We start from the raw sequence: 18,116 nt of genomic DNA on the forward strand, positions 1-18,116 counted from the left end.
TATGGAGTCAGAATGACTTAGTCCCTCAAACTGAGAGAGTTTGTACAGGTGTGTGTGTGTGAGAGAGAGAGAGAGAGAGAGAGAGAGAGAGAGAAAGGAGAGGGAAAAGACAGGGAAAGAGTGTGTTTTGACATTAATTTTTAGGTACTATTGATATTTCTTATCTATTATCTGGTTGTGGTGCTTATGAAGGACTGCCCCAATGGTGTATGACTGTGTCATATGTCATTCAGGTCTGAGTCTGCTGATTTGGGAATTATTCCTTTAAGAAACAGAGGGAGCCCCTTCACAGCCTATCTGACTAGTTTCTCAGCCTTGTTGGCTGTGAGCTCCGGAAGGCACTTTTGAGTTTAAGACTGCAGATTTCTCCTGAGTGCCTCTTCTGGGTCAGGCACTGTGCTGGGCACTGTAATACACAGAGCCACCAAAGGGTTTATGATCTCAAAGGGAACATGGGAAAATAACCTCTAGAATACCGTTTGTCCCAAGAAGGTGAGATCAAAGTGTAGGGACTCAGAGGAAGCAAACCACCTGGGAGCCAGCAGGCAGTTTCTGCCTCTACCTGTGTGGCACAGGTCTGCTTTCCCTTTCCCGGGCAGTCCCCATAGTTTGGGTTTGAGTCCTGGTGATTGTCCCCAGTGGAACCTGGCTCCAAATCCGCTCGACTGTTGTTTATATGGTCTTTTGTTGAGTGTCAAATTTTATTAAACTCTTAGGTCCTCATAAGTGCTGGAGGGGACTCTACTTTTTCCCTCTTTCTCTTCTCCCTGCTTCACATGGTGAAATGAGGGAAAAAAATAGCTTATGGAAAGAAATGTTCATGGGTGTCATATCCTGGCATTTAAGAAAGGCCTTGGTGGGGTCTGAAGGTGAGGGGCTCCTCTCCTGGTGGCAAATGGGCAGGGCCAGGGTGGGCGGTTGGCAGGAATATAGAAGCACAGAAGTCCCAGGGGAAAGTGTTCCCATCCCCAGCCCAGCCTGGTGAGAGGTCAGAGCTGTGGGAGTGCAGGGATGCAGGTTCCAGGTGTCTGCCATCTCTTTCTCTCTGTTGATTTACCCTGATGCTAATTTAGGTCTGTGGTGGCTCAGAGGCCTGCCACAGGCTTCCTTAAGAGATGTCTCGGCTGGCATCTTTCACCTGGCCCCAAGTCCTCAAAAATCTGGAGAGCCCAATTGCCTGCTCCAATGATTTCCAAGTGGCTATTATGTTTCCAACCCAAGGTAATTGGCTTTACCAGTTATTAATGGATTACCCTCAAGAGAAAAATGTTGGAGGGAGGTGAGGACAACACCTCCTGGCTTTGTAGTTTGGGACTTCACTGTCCAGTGGCCAGTGGCCACCTCCCAGGCTGGGGGTCATTTGGGACATGACAGAATGGCTGTTTTGGCACACCACTCTAGGTTAGTGGCTGCTGGCACTCTTATGGGGTGAGAGGATGCTAGGATGATGCAGCATGTCCCTAGAGGAAGTCTTGGCTTGAGGCATGGAAGCCACAGGGGGGCTCACATGGCCATATTGTCAGTCTAGGGTTGAAAAGCAGACAACTGCCCTGCAATTTTGACTGTAAATCAGTGACTTGGCCAATGCCTGCCCTAACATCTCCCCAGTCAGTAACTTGCAGGCCAACCACCCCCTCCTCCCTGCCCCCAGCCAAAGCCACTGGCTTCTTCAGAGCCTTCCCTGCAGAAACCCATCTCCCCACTGACGTGCTTGGGATCAGAGAGCCACAGGTGCTGGGCAGGGCCAGGGCGGAGGGCTGCTGCCCCACATTGCTAACATGTCACTAGTATGTCCAGTCCCCCTCCCCCCATGCCTGACATGTAGGGACAGGGCCCTTTCCTGCCTCAGGCTCCTGAGTGACACAACTGCTTTCAGCTCTCTTGCTTGCAGTGTAGGTTTTCAAGCCCTGGATTCCTGCGGGCTCCCCCTCCCCACCCCTGCTAAATCCTCTAACAAAGGAGTGGCCTGGCGCAGAGGTTCAAGTTCTAGTCCTAGCACTGCAGCCAGCCTGGCTCATTGCATGGATCCTTCTGACTGGGCTCGTGCATGCACTCAAAATGAAACTGCAGATTATATTTGTTGAACTTTTTAGAGGTTTAGTAGACACTTTGGGAAATGTGGTCAGAGTGTTCCTTCTCACCTACCTCTCTTGGCAGTATCTGTCATTGTCCTTTAAACCCTGCTTGACCCCCATCCGACTCCGCAGTGGCCCTGGCTGCTCGGCCCTCTCTGACCTTTATACACGAGCCTGTCACCTTTTCTTATTATTACTCATCTTTCATCATTGTCTTTTTCTCAGATTGGTACCTTTACATCTGCCCTGTGCTTGTGCCCTGTTGCCAGATTCCGTGAGCTCTTAAAACCTTCTGGAATGTTCCCCAGCTACTGTCAGCTCTCTAGGGCATCATCACCACCTTCTAGTACCCAACAGCCTATTCCTGGGGGACTGTTTCTATGCCATGGCTTCGTGAACTTCACACACCTGAAGCCTGACAGGCTAGCTGTCCTTCGGCCTCAGTGTTGCACACCTAGAGATGTTCTGTATGGTGGGCAGAGACCACACAACAGGGTCAGAGAGGCAGGCTCAGTCAGCGCTGAACCTGTGGCTCCTCTGTCCAGGCAGCTCTGGGAGGTTACAGCCCTCACCGTGCTTCCAGAGGTCCTTCCCACAGCTCCTCTGATGGCTCTCTTGGCGGCTTCTCTCACCCTGGCTTAACCCCAGAACGCCCTGGAGAATGAGCACTGCCCCTTCAATTGTGTAGTCATTTCCGCCACAAGTGCTGACAAGCCAGACCTGACTCTGTTTTCCTTTTGTTTGGCAGCTCTTTTGTGACAGGGACAGCTTGTTGTAGACACTTCTCACCTCTAAGAATCTGGGACCTCAACAGGTAAGCGATTTCTGAGCCCACCATGGCTTGCGGTGAGGGTGGGGCTAGAGCTGCCTGGGAGGCAGTAGAGAGAGCTGGCTGAGCCAGCCCCTGCCCCAGTTGGCCGCTGAGTAGTCCAGGGGGAGGCTGAAAGGACCCTGCCCCCAAACCACTGGCCGCCTCTGCTGCAGTGTCTTTTCACATGGAGCTGTTCTATGAGGAGACTGTTGAAGTATTTATAATAGGGAAATCATTGCACGTAAAATTGGATTTATGATACTTCTTCTCCGAGGAGTGCCTGACTGTGTAGCTACATAAAATCCCTTCTATCCTCAGAGATGATTTTTCTAAAAAAAGAAATTTTGGAAATGGCCTATAGATCCATAAAAAGAATTAAAGAGAACAGCTAAAATACATCTAGGTCTTATTCACAATTCTCTACCTTAGCAGGCTTGACACATTCCCATCTAATTATCTGCTATTCTATTGTGTGGTTTTAAAAAACTTTTTATTTTGAAATAATTATAGGTTCATAGGAAGTTGCAAAAATAGGACAGCAAGGTACCTGTGTAGCATCTTATGTAATATAATATCAAAGCCAAGAAATTGACATTGGTACAGTCCATAGACCTTTATTCAAATTGCACTTGTGTGCATGTGCATGTGTGAGTGTGCATACATAGTTGTTTTTTTTTTTTCACTTTTCTGAAGCTGGAAACGGGGAGAGACAGTCAGACAGACTCCCGCATGCGCCCGACCGGGATCCACCCGGCACGCCCACCATGGGGCGACGCTCTGCCCATCAGGGGGCGATGCTCTGCCCATCCTGGGCGTCGCCATATTGCGACCAGAGCCACTCTAGCGCCTGGGGCAGAGGCCACAGAGCCATCCCCAGCGCCCGGGCCATCTTTGCTCCAATGGAGCCTTGGCTGCAGGAGGGGAAGAGAGAGACAGAGAGGAAAGTGCGGCGGAGGGGTGGAGAAGCAAATGGGCGCCTCTCCTGTGTGCCCTGGCCAGGAATCGAACCCGGGTCCTCCGCACGCTAGGCCGACGCTCTACCACTGAGCCAACCGGCCAGGGCTACATAGTTTTTTACAATTTTATCACATGTAGATTCAGGCAGCCGCTACCATAATCAAGATACAGAGCTATTTGTTCCATTAGCACAAAGATCCCTCGCGCGCCCTCTACAGTTGTGCCTATCCACCACTTCCTCTGGTTCTTGACCTCTGGCAACCACTTGTGTTCTCCATCTCTATAATTTTGCCATTTTGAAAGTATTGTATAAATGAAATAATATAATATGTAACCTTTTGAGATTTCCCCCATTTAACTCAGCATAATTCTCTTGAGACCTATAGAAGTTATTACATCTGTCAACAGCACTGTACTTTCTGTTTGCTAAGTGGTGCATGCCCTGGTATGGATATACCAGAGTTTCTTTCCCCACTGAACAGAATTACCACTTGAAGGACATTTGGGTTGTTTTCATTTTTTTTTTATTGCAAATAAAACTGTGACGAACATTTTTGTATAGGTTTTTATGTGGATATACAATTTATTTGGGGGGGGATTAATGCCCAGGAGTACAATTGCTGGGTCATTTGGTAAGGCTATGTTTAGTTTTTTTACCTGTCAGACTGTTTTGAGTATCTTTACCATTTTATATTCGGACCCCAGTTTATGAAAGATCTAATTTCTTCACATCCTTAATGGCATTTGGTGGTGGTATTTTTTTTTTTTTTTTGCAACAAGTCTAAGAACCCTTCACCTTGCCCTGGGCACCTACATTCTGGCTTTCAGTGCTGTATTAGTGATGAGCGTGTGCTCATCCTGCCTTTCTCCTGTCTCAGTTGCTCTAGCTTGTCTTTTCCTTTTCTCTCCATCTCGCAAAGAAAGTATTAGCCATATCTTTTTTTCTGAAATATCCATTATGTTGTCAGTCTTTCTAAAAGATGTTTTTATAACACTTGAGGTATTTTAGTTAAATATCGTTTTTCTCTATAACATTCTCTTGATGATCATTCAACTGCAGGGATAGGAAGCTGTGACTTTACCCGCTAGCACATTACATCTTTGCATAGCTCTGAGAGTTAGAGTGCCTGCCCTTCATTGAGGCTTGGTCGGCTTTCTGGGGGGGTGATCCTGACAAGAAACATGTTGAACTTCTCCTCTGAAGACAGGTTGTTAGATTTCAGAAAACTTTGGCCCTGGCCAAGTAGCTCAGTTGGTGAGAATGTGGTCCTGACATGCTGACGTTGCGGTTTTGATTCCTGGTCAGGGCCCATACAAAAAGCAACCAATGATGACATGAATAAGTAGAACAGCAAAATCAATGTTACTCTTTCTGTGTGTCTCTGTCTCTCTCCCTTCCTTTTTGTCTCTAAAAAAATCCCAATTTTTAAATAGATGTCAGAAAACTTTGGTCCGGCTCCTTCAGGGTCTTCTCCTTTCCAGGCCAAATGTCTGAGGCCCTTCAATTGTTGCTCATAAACATAGTAGGTCAATGAGGGTGCTTTTTTCTGTAAGTAATGAAGATCTAATTCAAAGTGACTCAAACTATAAGGGATTATTATTGCCCTAAGTGGCAAGGAGTTCAGAAGTTGGATGGTTGGTTGATTTCAGGATTGATGGGTTCAGTAGCTCAATGAGACCATGGAGGCCCATTTTCTCCTCAGCTTTCTGCTTTGCCGCTGCAGTCACGGTGGCTTTTGCCCTTGCCCACCGGTTTGTTTATAGAAGCTCTTCTAACTCATAAGGCAATACCCAAAGGGAAGAAGGGAGGAAAAGAACATGTTCCTGCCTGGGGTCCCTTTTTAAGATGAGGAAGCCCACCTGACCAGTGGTGATGCGTCGATCTGGGACACTGAGGTCCCAGGGTCAAAATCCCCAGGTTGCCAGCTTGAGTGCAGGCTCACCAGCTTGAGCACTAGCTCAAGGGTCGCTGGCCTGAACGTGGGACCATAGACATGACCCCATGGTTGCTGCCTTGAGCCCAATGTTGCTAGCTTAAGCAAAGGGTCACTGGCTCAGCTGGAGCCCCCCGGTGAAGGCATATATACTGCTTACAAAAATATGGGGATATTTTATAGCTTCATATTCATTTTGAAATATCCCCTAATTTTTTTTTATTTTTTACAGAGACAGAGAGAGAGTCAGAGAGAGGGATAGATAGGAACAGACAGACAGGAATGGAGAGAGATGAGAAGCATCAATTATCAGTTTTTTCGTTGTGACACCTTAGTTGTTCATTGATTGCTTTCTCATATGTGCCTTGACCACGGGCCTTCAGCAGACCGAGTAACCCCTTGGTTGAACCAGTGACCTTGGGTCCAAGCTGGTGAGCTTTTGCTCAAGCCAGATGAACCCGCACTCAAGCTGGCGACCTCGGGGTCTTGAACCTGGGTCCTTCCGCATCCCAGTCCAATGCTCTATCCACTGCACCACCGCCTGGTCAGGCAAAATATCTCCTAATTTTTGTAGCAGCATATGAGAAACAATCAATGAATAACTAAAGTGCCACAACTATGAGTTGATTCTTCTCACATCTCCCTTCTTATCTCTCCCTCTTTTGCTCGCTAAATAAATAAGTAAACAAATATGAGAAAGACCTTGCTAGGAGCCCCCAAGCCTTTGGCTCACTGTTATATTTAGTGAGCCAAAGTGTATTCTAGCACTCCTCTAAACCAAACTCTTTCAAGGGAAATGGAATGCCCAGTCAAGATTCATCTTCTGGGCCTGGGGAAGAGCTCAGCTTTCCACCATATGCGCTGGCAGTGGGGGCAGCAAGAAAGAAAGTGAGAAATAGCTAGATGGGTGACCTACAGTGTTGGTCTCACACTTGTTTCAGGACCATTCTCACTTGAAAGTTGTCTCTAATTTATCTGGTTTGATCCCTCTTGGAATGGATGTTCACAGTTGAGCACTGCATATAGCAGGTGTAGGCTGAGGGGTAGCAGGCGGGTCATTGCCCTTACTCCCACCCCTCTCCTTTGGTGCTGTAGTGGGCTGATCACTCTGTTGCTAGCGTAGCTAAACAGTGTTGGAGTTTCTGCATTTTGTGAAGGTTTTTTCTGTGGCTCACTCTGCCAAACTCCTGTTCCTGGCAACTTCTTACATCTGAATGGGGCTGGTGTGTGATGGGGGGCTATGAGGAGCGACAATGGCTGTGTGGTCAGACAGACCTGGGTTCTAGAACACTCTGCTGCTTATTCTATGATCTAAGGGCCTCAGTTTCCACATTGCTAAATGGGATTTAATTATCCCTATCTAACAGAACCAGTATGAACAATATTACTTTTTTTTTTTTTCATTTTTCCGAAGCTGGAAACGGGAGGCAGTCAGACTCCCGCATGCGCCCTACCGGGATCCACCCGGCATGCCCACCAGGGGGCAATGCTCTGCCCCTCTGGGGCGTTGCTCTGTTGCATCCAGAGCCATCCCAGCGCCCGAGGCAGAGGCCACAGAGCCATCCTCAGCGTCCGGGCCATCTTTGCTCCAATGGAGCCTCGGCTGCGGGAGGGGAAGAGAGAGACAGAGAGGAAGGAGAGAGGGAGGGGTGGAGAAGCAGATGGGCGCCTCTCCTGTGTGCCCTGGCCGGCAATCGAACCTGGGATTCCTGCATGCCAGGCCAACGCTCTACCACCGAGCCAACCAGCCAGGGCTGAACAATATTATTTTCAAAAAGTATCTGCACAGTGCCTGTCACCTTGGAGGCAGTCAGCGACTCTAAGCTGTCCTTCCCACTCTTCCTCCCCATCCACAGCTGTCTTCCATCCACACTGGTCCCGTGGAGTTCGTGCAGGCTCACCCTTTCAGTCCTCTAAGTATTTGTGGCCTGTGACCAGTGGAGCGGTTGGAAGTGAACCTGCTGACCTTATGGCACAGAGAAGGCTCTTGAGTCACAAAGATGGGCATTTCTGCTGAAGAGCAGTGTCTTTAGTCATATAGCAGACCTGGTCTTTGGTATCATCACTGGCCTGGGCCCAGAGTGGTGGCCAAGCCAGTGAGGTTGGGGTGACCGCTGTGGCTCAGCTTTATCTTGCAGGTTGAGTAACCTTTGAGTGGACTCTTTTGCCTGTGGTCGCTTTGGTAGGGGTATATCTGGCACAGATTTATGACCAGGATGAAGTTATAAAGCACCAATCCTTGAATGATGTTCTTTTATGAAATCCCTAGATATCACTAACCTGAAACACTGGGTTTTTCCAGAACCTGAAAAGAACCCAAACAAGAGTGGGTAAAAGATAGTTATGGTCTTGATTTGCACTAGAGCCAGGCAAGAAACAGCCACGACACTCTCTGGTCAGCCTATGGCAGGGCTGCCCTGGTGTCACATGGTATTGCCTTCTCTCTAGCCCCCAGACTCCCCTCCTCACTGAGAGGAGCCAGGCTTTGTTTAAACATCTCTTCTGTCCCCAGGGGAGCTTGGAGGACTGAGCGGGCAGGGATTGAGGGAAAGATGCCTTGGTAGAGGCATCTACTTTTGGTGGGAGGAAACGGATGGACAGGACGACTGTCTGTAGCTGTCTTTCCCAGAGAAGGCCGAGCAGATAATAAAGCCATGTAGAAAATAGGATTAAGGTAATGAACAGGCAGGACAGAGTTTGATCTTTCAATAATGCCAAAGCCTGACTGACAGGCCAATCTGGAAGGTGGAGCAACATTCCCGGCAGGACTCAGTGGCAGGGCGGTGTGTGGTGCTGGGTGGATTCTTTTGCTTTTAACTTGTCACTGCTGAAACCTGAGGAGCACTGGGATTTTCTCTTTTATGTGTGCAATGACTTGGAGGGGGGAGTATTGAGGGGCAGTTTTGCTGTGAGCATCACCCCTCCAGAGGCTGCCCTCAGGATGATGTAGGGGGCTGGGACCTGCTGAATATCAGTGCTTCCTCATCCATTTGTGTCTCTCAGTACTTGTCCTTGGGCAGTCTAGGCTACTTACAACACCTGGAGACTTCTTTCAAGGTCACCTTGGCTTCCTCAGCCCTTTATTCCATCAAGACCCCTGGAGACTCTGTTCTCTCCATGGGCTAGGAAAGGGAGGTCCTTGGTAGATAGAGTACAGGTCAAAGGGCAGCTGTGGCACAGCCACTGCCTCGACGTCAAGGAACTTGGCTTTCGCCACCCCATCCCTCCTCCTTTTCTGCCTTTTTCTCTCCTGGAGGGGGGACCATGGGCTGGGCCCCAGGATGGGATTTCTTTTCTTTTTTATTTTTTTTACAGAGAGAGTGAGAGAGAGGGATAGATAGGGACAGACAGACAGGAACGGAGAGAGATGAGAAGCATCAATCATCAGTTTTTCATTGCGACACCTTAGTTGTTCACTGATTACTTTCTCATATGTGCCTTGACTGCAGGCCTTCAGCAGACCGAGTGACCCCTTGCTTGAGCCAGCGACCTTAGGTCCAAGCTGGTGAGCTTTGCTCAAACCAGATGAGCCCACACTCAAGCTGGCAACCTCGGGTTCTTGAACCTGAGTCCTTCTGCATCCCAGTCTGATGCTCTATCCACTGCGCCACCGCCTGGTCAGGCCAGAATGGGATTTCTAACCTGTCCAAACCAGGCAGAGAGAAAGATGGAGTCCTTAATCCAATCTGGATCAATTCATTCACACTGGTCCCGTGGAGTTCGTGTAGGCTCACCCTTTCAGTCCTCTAAGTATTTGTGGCCTATGACTAGTGGAGCGGTTGGAGGTAAACCTGCTGACCTTATGGCATAGAGAAGGCTTAATTCAATGCTGGCAAGCGTATTGCTGCTTCTGAGGGTAGATGGTCTTCAGGCCCAGTCTCCAGCCCTCAAGGGCTCCATCTTGACAGTGCCAACAGCCAACCACTGAAGTGTCCTTAGCTAGACCCTACAGTCCCATCAGGCCTCAGGGTACTGTGCCAAAGCCATCCTGTACCTGGAACTGACGTCTGGAGGAATCAGGCCAATCTTGTTTTCTGTGTCTGCATTTGAGCAGTACCCTTACCTAGGCCCCAAGGGAAGGTGTCCGCGTGGGGATTGCTTCCCACCTGCTGGAAGGCCAGGGGTGGAGTGTCTGGCTGGCCTGACAGAACACACCCTCTTCCAGGGCTCGTTCTTGCTTTGGGTTATACTTTTCTGCTAAGGGGCATTTGAGCTGGATCTAGCATTGGTGTCCTAAGAGCAGGGCACAGTAGTCACCCTGGTGGTGGTGGGCAGCTGAGCAATAGGGTGAAGAGGCCTGTGATCCCAGACCTGGAGGTGTCACAGTGGTCCAGCCATAGCTCTAAGCCAGCCTGGGGACTGTCAGGAGAGAAGAGGACAGGGGTGAGCTTTGGTGACCTGGCTGCTCCCAGGGAACTGAGGGTTTGAGTCCTCGGCTAGGCACTGTGCTGCCCTGTGTGTGTGACCATAGGCAGGGCCCCTGCACATATCCTCTCATCTCCCCTTTCCCCTTCAGGCCAGGGTCATCCCCAGTTCCCCACTCTCCTGCATTTCCATCCTAAAGCCCCGAAGTCTTCTTTCTCAGTGAAGGCTGGTGGATAGGCTTCTCACACATTCTGATAGGTACCCTCTGTTTTTCCCATCTGAGCCTTTTGCTCCACCTGACCCCTGTGCCTGGATTAACCCTTCCCTGCCTCCTGAAATCCTGCTCACACTTCAGCATAAACAGCACCTTCATTACAAAGCCCACCCTGATTCCTGACCCCTGTGGCTGGAGTTGGTGACTGTTAGAGAACTCATAGGACCACCTTGTCAGGTGGCCTCGTATAGCTCCCCCTTGGGCTGGGAACTTATTTTGGGACCCTAGACTGAGCACAGGGGCTGAATATCAGGGCATCTTTTGACATTGGAATGGTGAGGGCGCCTGGCTGCAGCCTCTCTAACCACTTAAAAGAGGAACTAGTGTCCTGAGTATAGGCTGGGCCACTGTAAGGACAGCATCAGTGCCCACCCTGCCCAGGTGTGGCTTTTTCTCTGCCTCAGGCCCTCCGCCTCCACCCAGGCAGGAGGCCTGGCCCTAAGTCAGGCTGATTACGGAAATTGCCACTCTTTAAAGTACCTGCCTTCTCCTTTGAAAGTATTACTGACAGCTTTTTTCATTTTCTTTTTTCTTTACCTCTTTAAGGAACCCTGTAATTTCTTTCTCTTTCTTTCTTTCTCCCCCTTTCTTTTTTCTTTCTTGTCCCTTGTCCCCCTGAACTCTTTGAAATTGGCTCTCTGCCTACTGACACCAAACTGATACTTTGCGTTTCACTTCTCCTTATCCCTTTATGGCAACAGATGTTGAAATTTTGTATCCTTTTATCTGCCCAGCTGCCCCTTCCTGTAATTATGGTCCTCTTGTTAGCAGTACAAAGTGGACTGCCTGGCCTTTGAGCCATTGTGTCTGAACATGTGTGCACATGTGGGAGCTGGGGGCCGTGCACGCGTACACACATGCATGCAAAAGGCTGTGTGCTTGGCCAGGGCCCTTCCCTCTTACCTGGCAGGGCTGGGGCAGGCAAAACTTTCACGGGCTTCTCCTGGCTCCACCACTTCGTGGTTGCATTTGAGACCTGTCTGCCTCCTTGATTCTCCCGCTCTCCCTCTAGGGGACTGGACTAGGATAACCACTCCCTGCTCAAAAGCCTTGCAACTCTCTGTCACTAGTGGAGTTCATGCCAGCTGAGCAGTGTGCTCACCATGGTCTGGAAGCCAGACGTTCCTTCACCTGGGCCATCCCCTCTCTCCTGTCATTCATTGCCTGTCACAATCCTGTCACTCACTGAAGAATTACTCAATACCCACAGCCAAATATGTTCTCTTGTTTGTGTCTTTATACAACTCTCATCTCTCTTCTGGTGCCCACTAGGGTCACACTTTGTATTAGTTGGATATGTGACAAACTTATTTCCCTCACTAGATTGAAAACACCTTGAGGACAGGGACAATGTCTCCTTCAAATTCACGCTTCTTCCTGGAGTTTCTATTAAGCACAATGCCTGTGTACAGGTGTTCAATAAAAGGTTATTGGTCAAAGAAAGGAAGAGAGGGAAAGAGGGGCAGGAAGGACGGCAGAAAGAAAGGGAGAAAAAACTTCTCATTTTCTTAGCAACTGTGTTGGGCCCAACTTATACCTTAGGCTACCTGTCTCCTGAGAGCAAAAGAGATGTAGAAAGGTGAACTGTTTGTCCCTCTCCCATCCATTCCTTCCCCTAAAAGCCATTGTTGCTTTTTGGGGCAGCACATTGCAAGATGGGGGGAGGGTCCTCACCCCCAAACAAATGCAAGATGAGCACCCACAGGCTTTCCAGGGAGCAGCATCAGGAACTCAGCATGTTAACAGTATAAAATGGTGTAGGGGCCATAGGTATCTTTGATGTGGCCAGGAAGGTGGGAGCCAGGGGTCTTTCAGGGCACTTTAGCACAGGAGGACTTCCTATGGGCCGTGGCTGTGGCTGTGGCTGTGGTGGGAGTTCAGGCAGACAGGCAGGGGAGGTACCAGAGACTGAAAGGAGCCAACGCAGGAGAGAGGAAAGAAGAAGGGAGGGGAGCAGGGCCTCGGGCTTCTTGCCTCTTCAGGGCCCAGACTGGGGGTGGGGGGTATTTCTGCCAGGGACTGCCCTACCCTACCCAACTCTAGCCTGGCACACAGGGCCTTCTCCCTGATCAGACAGCTGGGTCTTCTGGGCTAGCACCTACCTTTGTTGCTTTCCCTCATAAAGATGGTCATGCGGGGTATGTTGGGGGGGGGGGGGGTCAGTGTCTTATTTAAATTTTCCTCTGTCAGGAAGTTACTCTCTGTCCTCCCACTTTCCTCCAGTGTCAGTGGAATTGCCTGGGCAGCAGGGTGGGTTGGGCCAGGGAGACCTGATTCCATCTTCAGTTGTTCCTGGGATCTGGCCCCACATAGGCTGCTGAACACAACTCCAAGCAGCCCCCCGGCCTGCTCGCATTCATCAGGCTCACAGGGGTGGCCCCATCTGCCTTTATCTTTCCCTGGGTTGAGAGAGAATTGCTAGAGTCATGCTTGGGGGAGACTGGGTGTGGAGGCCCCCCAGCCCTCAGCAGCTCCTGGAGGCCTGGGCTTTGTGCACAGGAGTTGGAAGGGAATGGACTTTTTGTCTGGCCTTCTATAGTGACAGACCCGGCCCTTGCTCCTGCCTTGGCCTGGGGCTCTGAGCGGCAGTCCTGTTCCCACACAAGTTGTTCGACAGCCAAGGCAATGCACCCCCCTCTCACCCCCCACAGTGATAGGCCGAGAAGCATTCTTAACATTCTTTACAGAGAAAAGGGGTGAAATGTCTGAATTTGGGGGTCACCATGTTATACAAATTGCAATCTAATAGTTTTTTACAAGAATACACTTGCAGTAAGAAAAGGAACTCAGAGGAGGGGCTGAGGAGACAGCTTGTTTTGTCCCCTCCCCCCCCCCCCAAAGTTTGGGCTATTGTCGACCCATCTCTCTCCCTACACCACAGCAGTGGAGCTAGAGTTTTTTAGTTAAATTGGTCCAGGGATGGGGTCCACAAAGGGCCCATGGTGCCATTTCTGTTTGTTTTCCCAAATCAAAACCCCAGCAGGGCTCCTGTGGCACCGCTGGGCTGCTATTAGAAGAGACTGGCCATTTCCCAGAGCATAGTGTGTCAGTTTATGCTCTGAACTTAACTTCACCAGCCTTGAGAGTCCCGGGCCCAGAGGCAAGAGAAATTGTATCTTTTTATTGGCCCATTTAAAGTGTGTGTGGCCATTTCAGAGAATCAGAACAGTGCTGCAGGGAGAAAACTCCTCAGCCCTGGGTCAGGCTGGGCTGATGAGAGGGGTTTTTGGGACCTGTCCTGGCCCCCAGGGGCTGATACTCATTCTTGCCCTTGGGTCTCCCTCTGAGGGTAGAGTTCTGTTTCTTACTGCAGAGGTTGTGATATGACACTTTCTAGTTGTGGCTCAGATGTGGGGGTAGGGGCCCAGGGGCCCAGGTTGGCAACTTGGTCTGGTTGTGGCTCTTATGCTACTGATCCTGCCTCACCGTCGATACCCAGCTCTCCTTTCCTCTAAACCCTGGGACCAGGGTGGGCAGGTAGAGCCATGCTGGGCTTCACGCCCCCAACCCCACTGCCTTTCATCTTCTATTTCAAACAGACAAACATGAAATTACTCCTATAGATTAAAGGGGAGAGCTCCTCAGTCATTCCTGGAGGCCTCACTAATGGAGGGGGCAGGGCCCCCAATCTGGAAGGAGGGAGAACTGTGGAGCAAAACAGCCCCTACCCAGTGTGTACAAATGTGCGTGTGTACCCATGAGAGAGGAAGAGAAAGACCAGCCGCTTTCAGGGCTCTGGCCTGCCCAGGGTGGTTGAATCGTGACTGGTGGCCATCAGGGAAGGCAGGGCTTCCTGGAAGTCCGCGTCACTGATCTCTAGGAGATGCTGATCTGGAGAGGCTTTCTGGCTGATCCTTCTTAGGATTCCCCCAACATCCCCGTCCCCCGATGTTCTACCCCATGGAAGAACACTGCCCTGGGAAGCAGGCTGGGGGCAGGGTGCTGACTTAGGGCCTAACTCCCCACCAGACAGCAACAGTGCTCCTTGCTGGGGGTCACCTACTGTCCAGGGCTCAAGGAGAAAAGAACCCACAGCCCCGTCTTTACTCCTTCAGCCTTCAGGGAACATGGTGGCTCCGCTGGGGAGAAGGGAGGTTGAGGGTCAGCGTCTGTGAGGTGGAAGGCCTAGAGCTGAAGGCCACATTCACACATGTGACTGGCAGCCTCATCTGCCTTAAGCCCTTTGATGAACACTGACTGGGCTAAAGCTGGGCTGGTGTGATCACAGAGTCTTCCCCACTCCATGCCCGGGCCTCTTACCTGTGTGTCCCTGTGAAGTGTCCAAGGCCTTACTCCTGTCATATCAGGGAGGAGAGCCCTGCATCTCTTGGGTAAAGTTGAGGAATGGGGTCTGGAAGTTGCCCTTCTCCTTCATTCCCCCCAGTCATTCCGCAAACTCACTGCTTCTACCCATCCCCTAGCCACAGGGATTAGCGGGTGCACTTGATGTTGAGGGGTAGTTGCTAGGGCCAGGAAGCCCCCCTACGTGGTTGCTAGGGGTCTGGCATTGGGCGAGGGGCCTGCCCACTGCCGCGGTCACGGAGGGAATTACACAGTCACAAAGAAATTGTTCTCAGTAATCTGCTCTTTGCCACTGGGAGTGGGGGGTGGGGGGTGAGGGTGGGGGAGCAAGCTGGAGCCCAGCAGGCTGGGGGCTGTGATCACAGAGGCGTGCTCGCCCCGGGCTGGGGGCCAGCCTGGCCGGGAACACCAGGGACCAGCCTGCTAAGCTGCTTTCTCAGCGATTTCTCTCCCCAGACACAAAGGTGTTTACTTGTTTTAACATCTCCTGGGACTCCCCTTCTCCCTTTGTGTGGTCTTTATCCCCAGTGAGGTTTGAGCCCCAGATTACAGGCAGGAATTAAGGCATTGGACTCAGGCAGCTCAGAACTGCATGACCTGCGGGATCAAGGAGTATAAAGTAACCAAGTGTGTGTGTGTGAGGGGGGCAGACCCCTTGAGCAAGGCCCATTCATTGTCCTGAGGAGGAGAGGCTAGGTGGCGGGTGGCCAGTGTGCAGGTGTGACGGAGGGGCTGCCGGTGCTGATTGAGGCCTTTAGCTGGGGGAGGGACCGGGATTGAGGTGCAAGGGGAGGGAGTCAGGGCATTTCCTCCCCCCTTCCTAAGGGAGTCTAAGTCTAGCTCAGGAAGGAGAGCTGCATTTCCCTAGGGACCGATACTTGGAGGTTAGAAGAATCTGTGTGGGCCAAAGTGGGACAGCGACTCATGCTCTGCCCTCCTCTCTCCCCAGTGGGCAGCTGATGACGCACCTGGGCAGTGACTTTCCCCCAGGGGCTGGGGTTCTGGACCTTATGTACGAGTCCCCTTTCACACTCCTGTCCTGTGGCTATGACACCTATGTCCGCTACTGGGACCTCCGAGCCAGTGTCAGGTGAGTGTGCTAGACAGGAGGACACGTGGGGGAAGGCCTGTGCCAGCCCTGGTGGGAGAACGCACAGAGACTCCACGGCAGGAACGGGTGGGGAGTCGCTGGCAAAATTAGGTCAAGCTTGGACTCCCCCTTGGGCACTCTTGGCCCTGATAAGAGCCTCAGGAGCTGTCAGGGTGCCATCCCTCACCATTTGGTCCCAGTAGACCCTGAAGCTCCCCCTGCGTCTCCTCTTCTTGGACAGGAAGTGTGTCATGGAGTGGGAGGAGCCCCACGACAGCACCCTGTACTGCTTGCAGACGGATGGGAACCACTTGCTGGCCACGGGTTCCTCCTACTACGGTGTTGTGCGACTGTGGGACCGGCGCCAAAGGGCCTGTCTACACGTAAGCATCCCGCCCACCTCATACCTCCAGGAAGCCAGGACTCAGTTTTATGGGCTGCACTTGAGAGTGGGTATGCCTGGAGAGGGTGGAAGACTACAGTGGTGCCTGGCCCACTGCACTGGGCCTGGGAATCCTGGGTTTGGGCTCCCCTTCTCCCACTCGGGCCATACTTACCACTCTTGCACTCTCCCTTGCAGGCCTTCCCGCTGACATCGACACCCCTGAGCAGTCCTGTGTACTGCCTGCGCTTCACCACCAAGCATCTCTATGCTGCACTGTCTTACAACCTCCACATCCTGGACTTTCAAAACCCGTGACAGTCAGGGCCACCCAGCCTGTGGGCCAGGGAAGCCAGCTAGCTACTCAGGGACCTCTCCTGTTTGGAGAGGGCAGTGATAACTCCTCCCCACCCCCGTGCCTATGTTCCCAGACCTGTGACCATAGTGCTCAGGTCCTTAAGCTAAAGGCTGCTGACTCCTGGGGATCTGGGGTTATCCAGAGGCACAGTCCCTTCAGGAACCAGTTGGAGTGAAGGGTCCTGCTGCTTTGGGGAGTGAAGCTGAACCCACCAGGCCTTGCTTTCCTGTTGGCCACAGCAAGGCGCCCCCTGCACCCCACTCCTTTATAGAGCCATGATAGCTTCGAGTGAGGTAAGGTGCCCCAGCCTTTCTAGTGGTCCCCTTCTGTCCTTTCTCTGGAAGGAGGGTGAGGCTGTCAGTACTTCTACTGGCACCAGCCCCTACCTCCTCAGTCAGACCTCAACCTTGACCAAGCTTTGGGGTTGGGGACTCATTCCTGGGGCACTATGACGTGGTCTCCCTTTGAAGCCAAGAAAGGACAAAGGGAACCCAGAAGTTTTGAATGAAACTTCAGGTTGGCTGTGGAGACATGCTATAATGTTCATTTTTGTAAAAAATAAAGCTTAATTGTTCACAGATCTGGTTCCTCACTGGCTGGGGGTTCCTGGAAGGCCCCAGGGAGAGGAGACAACAGATTCCAATTTGGGGATGTGCATGCTGGGGAAAGGGTAAGACCAGCCTCGCTCAGTGTTCCAAAGAACAAAGGTTTCTTTCTTTTTTTTTTAGGAAACCCTCTAATTGACCACCCACACCTCTTGCCCCAGTTGGGGGGTGAATGTCACCTGGGGGGGTGGAGAGGGGACCATCAAAGGGCTCCAGGCTTCCAGGAGTTAAGCTGCTCTCCATCTGTTGTGACCCTTCCTCACCTGAACCCAACATGTACACATTTCACAAAGCCACCACCCTTATTCTGGCTTCTCACCCGTAGTCTTTTCACATCCTGGGCTGTGTCCGGGTTTCTGCATTTTAAATAAAAACTCACCTGACCAGGCGGTGGCGCTGTGGATAAAGGATCAGCCTGGGACACAGAAGATCCAGGTTTGAAACCCTGAGGTCACCGACTTGAGCGCAGGCTCATCCAACTTGAGTGAGGGGTCACTGGTTTGAGCATGGGATCACTGACATGACCCCATGGTTGCTGGCATGAGCAAGAGGTCACTGGCTCAGCTGGAGCCCCCCAGTCAAAGCATGTATGAGAAAGCAATCAGAACTAAGGTGCAGCAATGAATAATTGATATTCTCATCTCTCTCCCTTTCTGTCTGTCCCTCTCACTCTCTCTAAAAAACACACACCCTTATCTTGAATCCCTCTGGGACCTGTCTGCAAGCTAAAGTAGTGCAGGATCCCTTCCAGCCTAGTCGTTTTCTGAGTTTATGCAAGCGGGTTGGGGAAGACAGCCCTCTGCAGCTGCGGTCAGGGTTTCCCCACCCCCTTTGCCAGCTAAGGCCCATACCTCCCTTTATATGGAAGGCTTTATGTGGAAGGTTGCTAGGATAGAGAAGGGAAGTCACCACTGGCACCATCCATAGGGACAGGAGCATACAGAAGTGGACAAGAGGGCAGTC

The 18,116-nt window shown here is 51.2% G+C and overlaps 1 protein-coding gene across 7 annotated transcripts in view; it reads left to right on the forward strand.

The window, feature by feature from the left end:
- Positions 1-17,126, forward strand: part of FBXW4 (F-box and WD repeat domain containing 4) — a 96,347-nt gene extending 79,221 nt beyond the window's left edge. For 5 of the 7 annotated variants that reach the window (XM_066355952.1, XM_066355959.1, XM_066355956.1 and 2 more), the window contains 4 exons: positions 2,824-2,889; positions 15,668-15,808; positions 16,050-16,191; positions 16,389-17,126. In XM_066355952.1, coding sequence (XP_066212049.1) covers positions 2,824-2,889; positions 15,668-15,808; positions 16,050-16,191; positions 16,389-16,508 — 469 coding nt within the window. In that variant the 3' untranslated portion in view covers positions 16,509-17,126. The remainder of the gene's footprint in view (positions 1-2,823; positions 2,890-15,667; positions 15,809-16,049; positions 16,192-16,388) is intronic. The other 2 variants (XM_066355955.1, XM_066355954.1) reach the window with 2 other exon arrangements.
- Positions 17,127-18,116: the final 990 nt, after the last annotated feature.

Source organism: Saccopteryx leptura, chromosome 13, assembly GCF_036850995.1.
Source record: "Saccopteryx leptura isolate mSacLep1 chromosome 13, mSacLep1_pri_phased_curated, whole genome shotgun sequence".
Lineage (NCBI taxonomy): Eukaryota > Metazoa > Chordata > Mammalia > Chiroptera > Emballonuridae > Saccopteryx > Saccopteryx leptura.